Source organism: Scardinius erythrophthalmus (genome assembly GCF_964197995.2).
Source record: "Scardinius erythrophthalmus genome assembly, chromosome: 3".
Taxonomy (NCBI): Eukaryota; Metazoa; Chordata; class Actinopteri; order Cypriniformes; family Leuciscidae; genus Scardinius; species Scardinius erythrophthalmus.
The window spans coordinates 6,235,179-6,253,798 of NC_138223.1; the positions used below are offsets into that span (position 1 = coordinate 6,235,179).

General features: G+C 37.2%; 1 protein-coding gene across 2 annotated transcripts in view; it reads left to right on the plus strand.

Moving 5' to 3' along the window:
* hecw2b (HECT, C2 and WW domain containing E3 ubiquitin protein ligase 2b) overlaps positions 1 to 18,620 on the plus strand; it is a 57,456-nt gene that overhangs the window by 13,375 nt on the left and 25,461 nt on the right. The window contains exons 2-5 of one of the 2 annotated variants that reach the window (XM_081362130.1): positions 273 to 426; positions 6,329 to 8,174; positions 13,751 to 13,858; positions 15,707 to 15,801. In XM_081362130.1, the coding sequence (XP_081218256.1) occupies positions 7,841 to 8,174; positions 13,751 to 13,858; positions 15,707 to 15,801 (537 nt within the window). In that variant the 5' untranslated portion in view covers positions 273 to 426; positions 6,329 to 7,840. The remainder of the gene's footprint in view (positions 1 to 272; positions 427 to 6,328; positions 8,175 to 13,750; positions 13,859 to 15,706; positions 15,802 to 18,620) is intronic. The other variant, XM_081362129.1, reaches the window with a different exon arrangement.

Genomic DNA, 18,620 nt, shown 5'->3' on the forward strand with positions numbered 1-18,620 from the left:
TCCAAGATGGCCACCTTATGAAATTGTCTTTGCTTCTAATCTACAGAAAAGTAGCTAATCTGAGATAAGATTGATGCTATGCTTTAGATGAAAGTAGTTACGTTACAAGATTCTGAAGCTACTTATAATTTTTATAAATAGGAAATGTTATAAATAATAATAAACAATTATATAGTATTTTGTTTAATAAAAACCTGCAGTTCTCTAAAAAGGTACAAAGTTTTTTCTTTTGTTGTTGTTTTTTTGGTGATTTTTGCCTTTTATTGTGACAGGACAGTATAGAGTTGACAGGAAGTGAGGTGGGAGAGAGACGGGGGGACGGGATCGGGAAAGGTCCACGAGCCGGGACTCGAACTCGGGCCGCCCAAGCGCAACGGCGCTACATGTCGGCGCGCTGACCACGAGGCCATCGGCGCCGACAAAAGGGTACAAAGTTAAACTACATTAAATAGTAGGGACATTTTAACATTGTAGCATATGTAGAGTTAAGTTACACACTTCCACTGCTGGTTTGTCATTGGTGGACTCTCGTGTTTAAACCAAAAACAGAAACTGTGTAAATGTAGCTTGCTTTTAAATAGATTCAAAGTCCTGCTCTGTGTATTCATGGCATTTGTGGGACATCAGGAAAATGACTGACCTAGTTTTTCTTAAAACTTCACCCTTCTGATGGCATCCCAGCAATCTTAGCAGGGAGTGCGCTGGTGTGAAGATCTCCTGCTGACCATCACATCAGAGGAGAATAATAAATGAGAGATCTAACACTGGTAGTGTGAATCTCCTCTTGATCTTATTTAGTTTCACCTGCTACCAGGACCAACACTTACCGTGATGCTCTCAGAGCAATCCGAGACTAATTGGTGAGTTCAAGAGGAAATGAAAGGCACAATGGGAGGGTTGATGGAACTGGAGTGGAATTTTTTGAAGGTTCACTGTATGCATTTCTTCATTAAACCTCCGTAGTCCTCGTCAGTGTTTGTATTTGTAAAGAAGAGCTTTTGTGTTGTTAAAGGGTTAGTTCACCCAAAAATGAAAATTCTGTCAGTAATTACTCACCCTCATGTTGTCCCAACCCCGTAAGACTTTCGTTCATCTTCGGAACACAAATTAAGATATTTTTGATGAAATCTGAGAGCCGGCTCACTCCTTCATAGGCTGCTAGGTAATCGATATCTGCCATCCCAGAAAAGTTAGTAAAGACATCGTTAAAATAGTCCAAGTGACTACAGTGGCTCAACCTTAAGTTTATCAAGCGACGAGAATACTTTTTGTGCGCAAAAAAACAAACAAAAATAACGACTTTGTGTTGTTAAATGGAACATTGTTTTGGATGTTTGGTAAGTTCTGTCACGAAATATACATAATAAAAGCCGAGCAATCAGGTTGTGAACACATCCCTGTGCCTTTAGGTTCAGTGTTAAAATGGCAATGTGAACGCTAAGGTTTTTGGTCCAGACCAAACGAACCAAGTGAACCAAACTACAAGTGTGAACACATCCTAATTGTGCAGTTCTTGGTCAGATTGTGTGAAAATGTGGACCAGTCATGCTCAAACATCTGGCTCTGCAAGACTAGAGAATTGCTGAATGTTCTCCTAAAATGCTGCAGAACCATGGAGGTATAATGTCTTTCCAAACTGACTGTCTCCAGATAATTTTCTTAGGTATTAAAGCCCACTCGTCTCAACGTGTTACGACGCTTCTCACTGTCTGCTGTTGTAAAATGGAGCAGTCGGTCCTCTGAGGATTTGCTCTGACAGCGGCATACAGACGAGCTGTTGAAGTAATGATGAAAAGTTTCATCGGAAGCTTTGTGCAACTGTGATGAGGGCTAATTTTAGCAGTAAGAAAAGGTGAGGACAGAAAAAAATGAAATATCTGATGGTGTCATGAGCACAACCAGTTGGCATGATGTGTGAAAAAGCATGGTGAACGTAATCTGTATATCAAACAGAGAGAATGGAAAATGCTTTTTTCAACTAAACTGGCTTTTTTTTAGTGTATGGAAGTGTAGAAAATACTTAAGAAATGAATCACTGTGAATCATTATTGACTAATTAATAGGTGAGAAAAGCTTTAAATAAAAGAGATATTTTTATGGACTGTAACCATAGCATGAACGATCCTGCGCACTTCAGAGTAAGACAACAAACACTTATGCTTCACGGAAAGGTAAACATACTTCACCTGTCACCCCTCAACCTCCCTCCTTCCTGTTTTTATTGATAGTGACATTTCCCAGGAAAGTTCCTTGCTGTCACACTTTTAAACAATGCAGCAGAAATGTGTGGGAGAGAGCGAGTGAACAGCATGGCGGTTACATAAGCACCAGACCGCCCAGTGGGACCTTCTCAACTCCTGCTCAACAGACACACTTGTCCTTTTTTTTATCACTCACACTTATTGAGCAGCGTATTCACATGGTAAACTAAGCTGGTATCAGAAATATTAGTACACTACCGTTCAAAAGTTTGGGGTCGGTACGATTTTAAGTCATTTATTTGATCAAAAATACAGTAAAAATAGTAATATTGTGAAATATTATTACAATTTAAAATAACTTTTCTATTTTTGAATGTATTTTAAAATATAATTTATTATTGTTTTGGCAAAGCTGAATTTTCAGCATCATTATTAATCTTCAGTGTCACATGATCCTTCAGAAATCATTCTAATATGCTGATTTGCTGCTCAAGACACATTTCTTATTATTATTATCAATGCTGAAAACAGTTGTGCTGCTTAATATTTTTAAACTTTTTTTTTTTATTCAGGATTCTTTGAAACCGCGTTTATTTGAAACAGTAAAGACATTTATAATGTTACAAAAGATTTGTCACTTTTAATCAATTTAATGCATCCTTGCTGAAGTATTGATTTCTTAAAAAAATCTTACTGACCCCAAACATTTTAATGGTAATGTATGTCATGCTAAAATACTTTAAAGGAACACGCCGACTTTTTGGGACTTTAGCTTATTCACCGTATCCCCAGAGTTAGATAAGTCCATACATACCCTTTTCATCTCCGTGCGTGCCGTAACTCTGTCTGACGCACCCACCGCTAGCCTAGCTTAGCACAAAGACTGGAGGTAAATGGTTCCAGCTAGCATACCGCTCCCAATAAGTGACAAAATTATGCCAACATTTTCCTATTTACATGTTGTGATTTGTATAGTCACAGCGTGAACAAATAACAAGGTCACATGAGACACAGCCATCTTCTAAGCGTATACATACTGGGAACTATATTCTCAGAAGGCGAAGCACTGCTACTTGGGCGGAGTGATTTACTCCAACTCTGAGCGAACTCTGCTCCTCACCACAGGGCTTCTCAGGTGCTGCGAGCAAATCACTCAGCCCAAGTAATGGCTTTCTTCTTCCACTAGGGGTTTAGGCGTCACATCATTTGTTTCCAGGCGGACCAATAAAGAACGCGACACAAACGTCTCCCGGACATCCTGCAGAATTCAATCAATCAGATTGTGACTTCAAAACTCCTGAAGTGTTTCCAGAAAAGTGTGCCATATGCATCGGACGTTCAGCCAACGGTCTCTGAGGCTGAGACTACATGTCAACTAACTCTCAGAGTATTATTAGACCGTTAGTAGACTGTTAGGTTAGGGTTAATTGATATGTTGTTGCAAAGTTACTTGTAGTCAGTAGAATGTTTGTTGAGGAGCATCAGAATAAAGTGAGCAGATAGTCTACTAATACTCTAATGAGAGTTAGTAGACATGTAGTTGTAAAGTTACTTAGTAGAATGTCTAAAGTGGACTATCGAAAGAAAAAAAACAAGTGTTAGCATAACCACACATCAGAGAAAGGCAAAAAAAAGATCAGGAGATATTTTAGTTTACAGCATCTGAAGTGTGACTTTTTGTAGCATCGCTGCAGTATCACTGAGCTTTAACGTTTCTCTCCAGAGTATTTAGTATGGCTCTGCACTTGTCATGATTTACTCATGCTTTTACAAAACCCGTATGATTATCCTTTTTTTTTTTCCTGTATTCATTGCTGTTTGCCGTACAATTACAATATAATGGGACTGGAGCTTTCAAGCTTCAAAATAGACAGAAAAGCACCATAGACATATCCTACAAGTATCCTATCACAAATGCTATATTTCAAGTCTTCTGCTGTCAATTTAAGACATTTTTCACTGAAAATCTTTCCTTACAGTGAGCTTTTAACCTCTGCAATCATTCATAGAAAGAAAAGTACTTTCAAAAGAATGATTTGTACTACATCTTTCTTGAACTATGATGAATGCACCAAGGAGAGCAAACCCGGGCGTCAAAAGTTCCAGTGAATAATGACAATTTTGCTCTGTTTCGCACACAAAGCTATTGTAAGACTTGGGACTTATATATCACACCACCTTTATGACACTGTTAGGGTGTCATACTTTTATGGTTCTCATTTCAGAGCTTGACAGCACCAGTCCTCATGCGCTTTGATAATATCCTAAATGTTCTGAAATCCTTTGTGTTTCACAGAAGAAAGATAGTCATACGGGTTTGAAATAGCATGATGAGTAACTGATGCCATTTTTGGGGAAATATCCTTTAAGATTCTACACCAATCAATTCTAATAGCCGTGTTAACAATATTTCTCTACTGTTGTCATTAAAATGTGATGTTTATGATCTAATGCCTTACTTGTGTTCATATGCCGTATCTGATATATGGTTTTCATTTGTCTTCTCTCTTTCTCTCTCTCTCGCCGTCTGTCTGCGCTGTAGTTATGCAAGTTCCACTGTACCGTCTGATCTCGATCATATTTTATCTCCCGAGTTTCATCGCTTTCTCTTCTGTTTCTTAATTTCTCCATCTGTCTTTGTTTCTCTCCATTCTCTGTATATGATAATTGGATCCATATTAAACCACCGCACAGCAATTTAACAAAATGGCTTTACTCTGTCAAAAGCAAACCACTTGTGGTGAAATCCATGTAAACTTATTTTCATTTTTCAAAAGTTCGAACTAAGTGATCTTTTTATATGCAACATCTACTGTTAATGTTGTTTTTACAGGAAAATACAGGGGTGTACCATGGCATTAGATGCAATGGCATAGTACATTGATATATTGATATATAGTATATAACATGAGACTGATTGATTAGCACATTTATGTACTATGGTATTTACTTATAAACGTGGTATTGTGATGGGTCAGTGCCTATTGTCTGACCTACAGACACAGCGAGACAGCTTGTGGCTGTGTACGGGATGATTTTGGCAGTAGTATAGAAAGCTCTTGTGTTTGGTCGGTGGCCAGGGCGTGCTGAGGAAAGCTGGGCATGCCACATCGCTCGCTGTTTCACACCCTTATGGAAACCTGCACAGACAACTCAAGCAGAAAGAGCTAATTTAGGAGCTGCACGCTTATCTAAGCTTGAAAGGAGGGCTGACTGTGAGAGAGATGATGTGAGGGAAAATGGGAGAAGAATGGTGATATACAGTAAGAAAGAGGTTTACAGTAGGATTACACAGTGATGCCGATGGGCAGTATTTAGATTTTTTTTTTTTTTATGTCAATCAATATGAATCTTTTTGCTGTTACCATTGATTTTGAAATTTAACCAAATTAAAATATATTTATTTTTTTGGCAGATTTAATATACACTACTGTTCAAAAACTTGGGGTCTGTATGATTTTTGTTTTTGTTTTTGTTTTTGAAAGTTATCTTACGCACAACAAGACTGTATTTTTTGACCAGAAATACAATTAAAACCGTAATATTGTGAAATATTATTACAATTTCTATTTTAAAGTTTATTAAGTTTTCAGCATAATTACTCCAGTCTTCAGTGTCACATGAAATCATTCTAATATGCGGGTTTTTTGCTCAGGAAACATTTCTTATCATTATCAGTGTTGAAAACAGTTGTGCTGCTTGCTTTATATTTTTTTGTGGATTCTTTGATGAATAGAAAGTTTAAAATAACAGCATTCATTTGAAATAGAAATCTTTACTGTCAATTCTGATCAATTTCTGATCCCAGCATTTTGAATGGTAGTGTAGGTTTTTTTATGCTGATTTTAAGAAAGCAGATTCGTTATGAATACAAATGCACCATTAGACTGGGTCTTTTGTCCATCATAAATTGATCAGATTGTGAAAAGTGGTCTAATATGTGAAAAAGGAGCAGGTTTGGCTACAGCAAGTTGTTACAATTTTGTATAGATCATGCAACAAATTTTTAGCTTATGTTAAACTGATGAATCATTGTCTTCAACTTCATTGTGATAAATGTATAATTTATAAACACAATCTGTTTTTCTACCTATTTACCCCTCTTGCTTTTTTCCCTTTTCTTTTAGGGATCATTTGTCCTCCATTTATGGCCGCTGGCATATGTCCCATTAACCAAACCCCAGCGTGGACTCGAACCCTGTCTCAATCCATCTCCTGGACCTGAAGGCAAAGCGGAGATCAGATTCCTTACATCACAAATCCAGTTCTTACTACCATCTTGGCTACTACAAATGGACAGGAAAAATCCACCCTGCATTAAACGAAAGGAAGTAGTAATGCCCATAGCAGATGATTTGGATGGAAACTGCTATGATACTGAGAAATATGTTATATTCAGTTCATTTTTGTTTTTCAATGCCCTAATCCCTCTGAGACTCTAAATATGGACCTTTGAGATTCCTGACTGGTATCCGGCAGCTTTTCTTTTCTGGTTTGGATGCTTATTTGATACCTCAACGGCGTAAACTCAAGCCTGTTGGGTATTTTAGAAGTGGGTTATGTAATCGCCTTTTTAGATGCCAAATCCCAGAGAACTTGAAGAAGGAGAAAACATAATCAGCTAGTGCTGTGAGTGGGTTTGTCGGCCCGTTTGGGCCTAAACCCAAACCTCAGCATTTTTTTTAAGGCCATTTGGCACCCAGAAACGATCTCTGCATGATCTCCACCATTCATTGATTGTGGACTTTTGAAAGATCTGACTGGCATTAAATGCTCTTTGAGTTGAGATTTGGAGGCCCAGCAAACCCTCAATCATCTGGATTGGATGTCTTTAAGATATCTTAAGGTCGCAAACCCAAGATTGTTATGAATTTCGGAAGTCAAATTTATATAGTGATCATTTTAGATGTTACTGCCGCTTCTAGAGAGTTTAAGGAAGAAGAGAACTTGCGCTGACTAGGGCTTGTTGGTGTTTCTTGGGCCTAACCCAAATCTAACCTTGTTTTAAGGCTATTTTCCACCCAGAAACTAACTCCGTATAACCTCCACCATTCCTCAAAGACTTTGAAAATGAACTCTTGAGAGATCTGACTCTCAGCAACTCTTGAGAGATCTGACTGGCATTAGATGCTCTTTGAGTTGAGTTTGAGGCCCAGCAAACCCTCAATCTTTTTGGATTAGATGTGCTTAAAATACCTTGAGGTCGCAAACCCAAGTTTGTTATGAATATCTCAAGTTAAATTCTGTGTCTTTACTTATTATTAGATGCCACCACCACTTCCAGAGAACTTAAGGAAGGAGAAAGCTTCCACCAACTAGGGCTTGTTGGGACGTCTTGAGCCCAAACCCAATCCCACCCCCTTTCCCCCCTTTTTGGCCATTTGGCTCCTATTTCTTACCTCCATCTCATCCCGACCTCCACCATTCGCCCCTCGCTGGCCACGGCAGTCCTCCCTCCCCGTTCCCGCCCCCATCATCCCCCTCCTCACCACCCAACCTCTTCACCACACCACACTCCCCATCACCCAACCTCTTCACCACACCACACTCCCCATCACCCAACCTCTTCACCACACCACACTCCCCATCACCAAACCTCTTCCCCACACCACACTCCCCACCCATCCACCCAAGTCACCATGGCAACCGGCACTACCACCACCGCCCGTGAACATCTCCTAGTGGTGCGGAGGCGCACCCCTCACATGCGCTACACGCTGAGCCCGGAAAACCTCCGCAGCCTTTCGTCGCATGGTGGCTCTGCCAATGGGGCGAGCTCTAGAGGAGGAGCACCTGAACCGATGGGCCTGCAGCGGGCCAACAGTGACACCGACCTGGTGACGTCGGATAGTCGTTCCTCTTTAACCGCCTCTACGTACCAGTTCACACTTGGGCGAGGGCAAAACCTGGTCATCTCTTGGGACATCAAGGAGGAGGTGGATGCCACTGACTGGATTGGGCTGTACCAAATTGGTAAGATGTTTTGGGGTGTGGGGAAACTCTCTATTGAAAGTATTTAATTATATTACTTTTAAGGAAGGTAAACTTATATTTACTTACCGTTACTTCCATCATTTTAGACAATCAGGTAGTTCCGGTCAAAACTAACGACATTGGTTGAGCTAATGTTGTGACGCTCAAACAAGCAGATTGCAGTTCCATTTGGTGCCACTAGAAGTGCAGAAATTGCAGAATTGCAGCTTGAAGTGAAGTGATGTGGAGAAGGCTTTGTCTCCTCAAAATAGCAGGCCTAATTTCTCATGCAGGGAATATAGCCTGTAGACATTGTGATTGCAGTTTAGACAGTTTTGTGTCAAAAGAGACTTTAGTTTGACACATTGCACCGCTCATTTGTGTAGACTAGATGTCATGCTCACTGTTTAGGCCAACATGACTACATATAGTGTACATTTTGAAGTTAGCATTAAAAAAGTTGTTTGCAACACATTTTACTTCCATACTGTGAAGTATTTCTGACTAAAACCAAGCACAATTGTGCTAATTTTGATTTAAAGTCACATTACATAATTTGCTTTGAATGTTCTCTAGATAATCTTATGTCTTCATTTAATATAGTTTTTCCATCAGGGGTTCATTTTGATTGGGTTAAAGGTCAGATTTGTCTGTGTTTAAATCCTGTTTTGACAGATACATGAATAGGGTTTGGAAATAGCTGAGTGAGAGAACCATATCTGGTCTGATAAGATGGATGAATGATGGAAAAAGATTATTCTCTCTGTTGCCGCTCCATTGAGCTGGACAGGCTGTAACCCAGAGGTGGGCGGTATGACCAAACTCTTATTGTGTCATATGAATAATTTTATATAATAGTAACGGTATAGTATATTGCAATATTTAAACCCCAATTTCTATGAATATTTATATGTATTTTTATATGTAATCAAGTAAATTAAATATTAAACATATGAATGCTTCTTCATATCATTTGATTTACTTTTTTTGCTTCATTTGGACTTTATTTATTTAACTCTTATCTGTCTTACTCTTATCTGTATGACCTTAAATTAGTATTTAGTTAGTTAGTTATGAGCATCCCTACTCACATTATAATCAACAAAGCTGTGTATCACATCATAAGTAATATAGCAGAAACCAGACATTCTACCATTGCATGGTAAATACTGTCACAAAGACTGCAAGTGAATGAGCAAATGAAAACAGATAAACTGCTGACTCTGTTATTCACTGGCTTAATTGCACCATGTCATCAGCTACATTTTATCTCGTCTTCTCCTCCGCACTTGCACTGATGGTTGAATCTAATTACTCAGCATTATTGTAGATGCTTTTGAGAGCCCATAACCGCCGTAGTTTTGATTTGTAGAGGAGAAGTGGGAGGATTAGCGTCCCATGAGAATGATGAGATGCCAACCAACCATGAAAAAGCTCAACCCACCAGTATCCCTAGATACAGACTAGCTGAGCAACTGCAATACAATTAACCATTCACTGACTTGCAATGAACTATACACACATTTGTTACGTTTGGAGACATTATTATTTTATCATTTTGGATAATTGCAGGTAAAGTGGACACATTTGATTTCCCTTTTCCACTGTATAGTGTAGTGATGGTTAGCTATTTAAAATTAATTTGCTAACCATAAAAATTAAATTAAATATCGTGTGAGAGGCAAATCCATTTGGCATCATATTCTTAAATAACACCAGTGACTAAATTATCAGAAAGTGCTGTAAATTTAGAAATATTTGGATCTGTCTTTCTGGGTCTAATGCTTTTAAAGTTCTCTTTCTTGCACAAGAAAGAAAAAATTATACTTCATAAAATTTTCTCAGCTAAAGAAAAGCATTAGCTTGAATCAAATGGATCAAAACCGCTTCAGTAATGCTATCTCTATAGATTTGGCTTCTTGGAAGTGGGAATTTAGTGGTGCAAGTTACAGTAATGATACCTTGAATTGTGCAGCTCGTGTGCTGTTACTTTTCTGTGATTTGTCTTTTGCTTTGCAAATGGTTAACAGCCAAAAAGTAACTTGGAGGGGCATGGGTTATCTAGGGATCGAATATTGATATCATAAAACCCCTCAAGCACCCACAAAAGCATGCAATCATTACTCGTGGATTATTTAGAAATAGTAAAAATATTGTGTATATAAGATTTCATGATTAGTTGACATATAAACTTGCTTTTTGTTAGCTTATTCTTAAAGATAGATGTATATTATTATATACAAGTGTAAGTAATCTGTTATGTGGTATGAGCACAGGTCTGTTTGACAGTCATGGTCAGTGAAAGCCGATCTCTACTACAGCCGGCTTCATGGGGCCATCGATCAGGCCGGGGGAATTCCTCTGTGGCCTGTCCCAGAGAAAGGCCTCCGCTCAGGGATTGTGCCCGTCATCGATCCACTCAGATCCTCTGGAGTTTCATTCATAGTCTTATGTTCCCCACGGGGCTGACCAAGGCCTGATTCATGACCTGTGCTACACACTAACAGAATAACTGCCTTAATATGACATGTTTTAAATGACCAATAATGACCAAACGTTTGATTTGGCTGATTTTATTTATTTATTTTAAAACAGTAATAAAAATATTTATCTCATGAGTTTTATATGTATTCAGTCATTTTTGTTAAAAAGATGTCCATCACAAAATCTATACCAACAACACACTTGGTCAAATCTCAGCCCAAATATATATATATATTTTTTTTTTTTTTCATAAAGAAATTCAAGCCTGTTTTTAGTTAGTATTTTTTTTTTTTTTGCGTTATGACAACATTTTCATGGCAAATTAAGCACATTTTCCTCACTTTTACTTAATTGGACAAAAATAAAAAGAGGTCAAGTAAATGTCAATACAAAGTAAATCTGTAAATACTGTACGTCATACCAAAATAAATATGATATCATTAGTTCTACTGCCTTTTTATGCTGGTTTAAATAACTAAAAGGAACATTTGTTAATTTTTTTTCTTCGTAATTGAGAATAATGGGGATTACAAAAAACTTCCTTCGTAAAACGTCTAGGCACGTCACGTTAATGATCATTTGAGGGCAAAACGTGCTGAATTGTCATGAAAATGTCCTGAAATAATGAAAAAGAATCATAATGGTGTTAAAACATTTTCTTTTCTTCATATTATTTTATGTATATAAATGTATATATGTATATATTTAGGTACCTATAAATAAATCTTTCAACACTTTCAGATAAACAAGATTCATAGACAGCTGTTATTTTTACTGTCACATTAGTTAAGCGTGTTAACTGTGTTACATTTAACACATGAAATATTGCATTATTCACTGGTCTTATTGTTGATGATGTGCTCAGAATATGTCCTGATTTTACAGTAATGCATTTAGCTGGTTTTTCTGGGAAACTGGATGATGCAAGGCACTGCTGGAGTCAGAGATGATCGATTTTTACGTGAGTCATGTGACACGCGGGGTGAATTGTGGGGTTTTGTAGACGTTCAGGAACAGAGGCCCAGTGTCAGCGCTGTGATATAGTTTCAGATGAGCTGCTGTAGATCACAGTAGACAAGGCTGGTCTATTCACTGAGGGTCTGACTGAATAAAGAGCCTCTCGAAATTACTGATCACAGGCTGCTGTCACACCGAGAGACAAACACGAGCTGTCAACCTTTCTTCAGAGGAATCTCACTTCTGAATGTCCCTTTCTTCTTCATGATTCATTTTATGATTGTTTGGAAATGCATACCGGCAGGTCCATTCTCTGATGTACACTCAATTAGTTTTCAGTTGTCTTGCTCAAAGGTTTCTCTTTCATAGCTCAGGAGATTCAGTGGAGTTAAAGTTAAGTATCTCTTTCCTATTGGATGTGACCTCATATTCTGACTCTACTGTGGACATTTGTGCAAATGGATTCTGGATCATGTTGTGCTGCTTGTTAGTTTTTCTGAATGCATAGATGGATCATGCTAAAATCTTTCTTTAACCTGTATTTTACACTGACTGCATGAAATGTATAGCTTGCAGCTAGAAAAGTAAAAATTAAGTTTCACAAGCACTTTTATTCTTGTAATAATAGAGAAAATAATATTTTTTTTGTTGAAAAAATATTACTTATATCAAATTGATTTTGTATCTTTATATTAGGTCACACTGCATCCAATTCTGCTTTGCTTGTCAAATCCAATCTTTAGATTTACTGTCTGGACTGTCATTTAGCAAGTGCTGAAATCAGATCCGGAAAGTGTATTTTTTTCCAGTACATCTGATGTTAAATGCATGCTGCATCCCGAATTAATATTTTGAAATCAAATCCTTTCCAAACATCTTATTTTATATTTTCAAATCGCATACAATAGTGGTCAGAACAAGTCTGCTTAAAATCATATTCCTTAATTATTATAATTTTTTTGGCAACTGGACAGATTTGACTCGCACATTCGCGTCTTAATAAGGCATAATTCCACCTAAATGAGACTTGATTGCTTAATTGGGAGATTTGTCATTAGATGTTATTCTCTCTTTTGTTCAGAGACGGGTTGTCCTGAACCACAGGGCAGAAAGGAGAAGAAGATTGTGTCACAGAGAGATAATCAGTGGGTCATTGGGTCTCTGGTTTATGTGGCTGTATTGATTAGACAAGCTCAGACTGGAAACTGAAGCTAATGTGCTCATGGACTCATGGGTTCACCCAGTGCTCTGAATCACAGCCAATCACTTCATTACTGCACTCTTCTCTTACTCTGCCACTTGAAATGAAGATTCATTATTCTACATCTTATTAATTAATTTATTTTTATAAATAATTGTCTGTATTAAAATAAAATAAAGCTAAATTGTTTATGTAGATTTTAAATTTTATATTTTATATAATTATCTTGAGATAGTACACGTACACACACACACACACACACACATACATATATATATAAATATATATATATATATATCACGCACATATATAATAATAATATAAAAATCATAAATTATTAGAATATTTAATTAATCTTTTTCAAAATAATTTCAAAATTAAATTTCTTTTTTAAATAATTAGCGTTTTAAAGATAGATTTATATATTACTCAGTAAATATAAATACATTATGAATACATCTCTCTCTCTCTCTCTCTCTCTCTCTCTCTCTCTCTCTCTCTCTCTCTCTCTCTCTCTCTCTCTCTCTCTCTCTCTCATATATATTATATATCCTTGAGTATGCTGTATTTACTGTATTATGCGTGCATGTTCTCTGCATGGAGTGAGATCTATGAGAGAGGCAAACAGATGGGAGCTGGCTGGAGGTTTGTTTGATCAGGGCCATGTTGAGCTGAGGAGTTAAAGAACAGGAAACACCAACTAAGAACATGGTTCCTTACCTTCAGGACAGACACAGAGCCTTAGAAAAGACTTTAAGCTCTTGAGAGAATGTGACTGAGGTGTGGCGGCTTCATGGCACGATCGATCAGCCAATCCTGTTGTTTCACAGCCATGTGTTTACAATGAGAGCTGTTGACTCCTGGTGGAGGCCCTTCATCTTAGTCATTTATTTATGCATAAGGCAAATATTTACACGTTTTTGTGCCGACACAGATGAGACGTGTCCCGCTAACGTTTGGGATTCGAAGAACCGCGGGGTGAACGGCACTCAGAGGGGGCAGATCGTCTGGAGGCTTGAGGCCGGACCTTACTTCATGGAGCGTAAGTGAGAGTGTTTTTCTCTTTTTATTTATTTATTTATTTATTTAATTAATTAATAATTGTGCTACAGTACTGTGAAAGCATTAATTAATCAATGGATCTGGTAAAGTTTACAAGTTTACTGGCATCTAATGTTTGGTATACTACCGTTCAAAAGTTTGGGGTCAGTATATAGTATTATAATATCATCATATATAATTTTCTTGAGCAGCAAATCAGCATATTATAATGATTTCTGTAGGATCATGTGACTGAAGAATTGAAGAGTAATGATGCTGAAAATTCAGCTTTGATCACAGGAATAAATGACATTTTAAAATGTATTCAAATGGAAACAGTCATTTTAAATTGTAATAATATTTCACAATTTTACTGTTTTTACTGTATATTTGATCAAATAAATGAAGCCTTGGTGGGCATAAGAGACTTCGTTCAAAAACACAAAAATATATTACTGATGTTTAGAACTTTTGAACGGTACTGTAGAAACTTAGTTTTCTATTTTAGCAGCAAACTAACTAGATGTAAGAGAACAAAGTGCATATTCTGTCAAATACCAATTTTTCATTTATGCCTGTGATTATTAACTTGCGATAAATCTTCTCTTATTCAGTATGTAAAAACAAAACAATGTTTGAGCGCTTTACATGTTGGTCAGACATATCCTGTATAGTGTATATTTCTATATTTATCGTGTTGAATTTTTGGGATGTTTATGACCAAGTAAAGCTGAAATGAGATGTAAATTTGAGAGACAAGCTAAATAAATATATATCTGATATCGGGCTTTCCCCTCCACAGACGCACATCGGTAAATTAGGGAGTGAACTTGCGCTCCCGGGGGCGGTTCAGCGCAAAGAGGCGGCGTGTTCTGGCGCAAACGTTCCCTGGTGCTATTTTGCAGTTTCAGAAAACAATTCCGCCACAGACCAGGAAAAACCTAGACTAAAGTCAGTGGCGCGTTATTCAGATGCTAGTTTAAGGGCGCATGCTTGACCATAATGTAGCGTGTGCACAACACGCATACACAGGCGCAGCAGTTTTCATTTTTCCAAACCATACATAATTACAAGGAAAAATATTACCACACGAGGGAAATCATTGTTGTGTCCATGAAGATGTGATAAATAGGCATAAATCTAGCTTACACATTTACCCAAATTATCATACGCCTGTTTAACCAAAGTTAATTTGGGTGGGTTTCTCCCATCCCCATACTCTCTGTGTTTTACGGCCCTGACGAGAACGTCGGTCTCCTCGGCTGTGATCTGCTCCTGGCAAATCCGCCATTATAATAGCAATCCGCTATGGAACAAGCACGCCTGCTCTTAAAGGGAATGTGAGATGACGCTCTGATTGGTTTATTTCACGTTACGCCCAAACCACACCTATGAATAATGAAGCTACTTCAGACCAACCCATTTTAGATTTGCGTCGAACGCAAGAGTCATTTATCCCGCCGGTATAATAGCAACAGCACCCAAGACCCGCCCACAAAGTTACTTGCGTTTCGGAGTTTGATACTTGCGTTTCAGATCTTTAAAATAGGGCCCAATGTCTCTAAACTCTTGAATATCTTTTAAATATTAGATGCAATGAATCTCGCAAACTTTGGCAAGATTTCTTCTTTGAAACGCCTAGTGTAGCAGCCAATCAGAATACAGCTTGCCCTTTTGAGAAAGCTCTTTCCATTTTTGTGTGCATTATGGGTCAGATGGTCTGTGAGAGTCCTACCTTAGGCTGATATAATAATCAAATATGAGAATAATAATGGAGATACCATATGTGCTGTTTGTATTTAAAAAATTTGATCTGTCAGTAACATGACCCTGTGTTTATATTTCTTAGCTGAGACCAAAATCTGTTTCAAATATTACCATGGAGTGAGTGGAGCGTTGAGGGCCACAACCTCCTGCATCACTGTCAAGAACCCTGGAGTTACAGTAAGTGTCTGACTCTGTTGAGTGTTGGATTGAGTGTGGCATCAGATGGGTGCCTTTGTAAATCTTTGAATTGTGGTTGAAAAGAGTATTTTCACTCATAAAGTGATTGTCTTCAGAGAAACATCTAAAAGCATCTCTCATCAAAATGGCATAACGTTACATTTTCATAATAGTACCCCCACCCCTTTAACCTATTTTTTAATAGTTAGGTCAGGACAATAGTTAGTTTAGGTCAATATTATATGTCAGAGCCATAGCCTAGACTAGAGATTAATGCATATACTCCAACACACTGAGCTGTGGAGCTTATTTGGGAAGCGCAGGGTCAATTGATGCCTGTCATATTTCCATTATTGTCACGTCACCACTACAAAGAACAAAAAGGGTCGAAAATGGAATTGGATTGTAGAGGACTTGGGGTTTCTCTTAGAAATATCAATTTATTAATTAATAAAAGAAAAATGTAAATAATTTGCTTTTCATATTGACAAATAAATAGAATGTCTAAAATAGATTTTTCCATATTTAAAAATATAGTTAAATGTAACAACAAATAATACATTGATAAATCATTTTAAATGCAATATTTAAACAGCACTTTTAAAGTGTTTACACTGAGGCATTTATATTCAAAAGGATCTTAAAACAGATTTTATAATGATTTTGTAACGTTCACAGAGGCTGCCTTTTAAAGAAAATAAAAAATACAGTAAAAAAACTAAAATTGTGAAACATTATTAGCATTTAAAAGAACTGTTTTCTATTTGAATATGTTTTAAAGTATAATTTATTCCTGTAATGGTTAAGCTGAATTTTCAGCATCATTACTCCAGTCTTCAGTGTCACATGATCCTTCAGCAATCATTCTAATATGATGATTTGCGAACATTTCTTATTATTAACAATGTTGAAAACAGTTATCCTGCTTAATATTTATGTGTAAAACATGATACATGTTTTCAGAATTCTTTGATGAATAGAAAGTTTAAAAGAACAGTACTTATTTAAAGCAGAACTGTATTATGAATGTCATTAATTTAGTATTAATTACATTAAAAAAACTAATTCTTACTGACCCCAGTCTTTTGAATGGTAATTTAATTCCAAGTAATATATTTCACTAGCCCAATTTAAGTCTGTTATGGTTCTCAAGCAATGCATTAATTGCATTAATATGAAATGAATTAGATTTCTGTGTATATTGGCTATTGGTAAATTCGAACAGAGCTCATCCTTATGCACAAAAGCAGCAAAAGCATGTGTGATCGATCGGCTTCACATCGTCTCTGCCTGCATGTGTTTCTTGGTCTTTCTCTGCCTGTGTATCTGTAGGCTCCATTACGAGGCGCTGGAGTTTGCCTGAGCTCCACAGAGACGTATCATGTTCACAGGCATGCAGGGAATGCACAGGAAGTAGAGAGCGCTCTTTGATATGCTTAACGCCTGGCTGCCGACACGACGCCACAGAACTAGTCTAAAGGGCACGTTCCACCCTCTGTGACATGAGCTTGAACCCATAGTTAATGGATTAATTCACGCGCACAGCGTCGCTATTGCTGTTTGAACAACTGTTTGAACTTATTTTTGAGCTATGGAAATTAATTAAAGGGGTGGTTGAATATGATTTCACTTTTCTAACTTTATTTAGTGTTTTAGTATTGAGCATAAACAACATCTGCAAAGTTACGACGCTGAAAGTTCAAAGCAAAGGGAGATTTCTTTTAAAGAAATAGCTTTTTAAGGACTAAACGGCTGGTAGGAACTACACGACATTCCTCCCGGGTTAGTGACATCACCAACCCTAAAATTTACATAAACCCCGCCCCCGGGAATGCGATTTATAGATTATCAAGACAGAATATGCTAATCAATGACTAGAAGGTAACTACACATAAGCTACATAAATTCACCAAATAACCATTCAGAAATGTTGTCTACATGTTGTCACTTCTTCTTGAGTCTCTCCATCTTTCTGACTTCGGTTTGAACATAAAAGGCTAAAAGTTTTAGAAATTTCCAGTGCATGTCTGTGTGAGGTAAAAGGACACAAGCTCTTGAAGCTCCGCCCCCTGTGTCGTGAGCAGCAGCTCATTTGCATTTAAAGGAATAGACACAAAAACGGTGCGTTTTCACTCACCCTCAAAAAGTGACAACTTTAACATGCTATATAAAAATATCTGTGCGATATTTTGAGCTAAAACTTCACATAGACACTCTGGGGACATCAAAGACTTATTTTACATCTTGTGAAAAGGGCATTATACCACCCCTTTAAAACATCTGATCATGTGACTGTGATCTAAGGTCTGAGGTCTGCATACTTAAAGCTTATGGAATATTTTCTGGATTCAATCTGAACTGAACGTTTTATAAAATTGATGTTTTGATATAATTACTGTTTCCTCTTGCTATTTTATATGGTTTAGATTGATGCAGGACATGTTTTGAGCGAATACACACCAAAAATTTGACCAAAATGTGAGTTAAATGTGCATCGGTTTGACATATGGAAATGTATATTATATTATATAGGCCTATTACATCTCACCGTCATTCAAAAGCCATCATTTTGGGGCTCTGCCACTGAACAAGTGTCTATAATCATAAATCATGCTGCCACATTAATGAGCAGGAACATTATAATGTGATTAAATTATTCATAACCATGATCCTGATCCTGAATGAAAACTCCTGTCTGAACATCTCTTCTGCTAAAGTCATTAAAACCACCCTAGTTTTACCAAAATACTGCTGTAAAATATATTAAATTGAATAAATATATGGCATAAATATTTAATAAATATGTTGAATATGTTGAG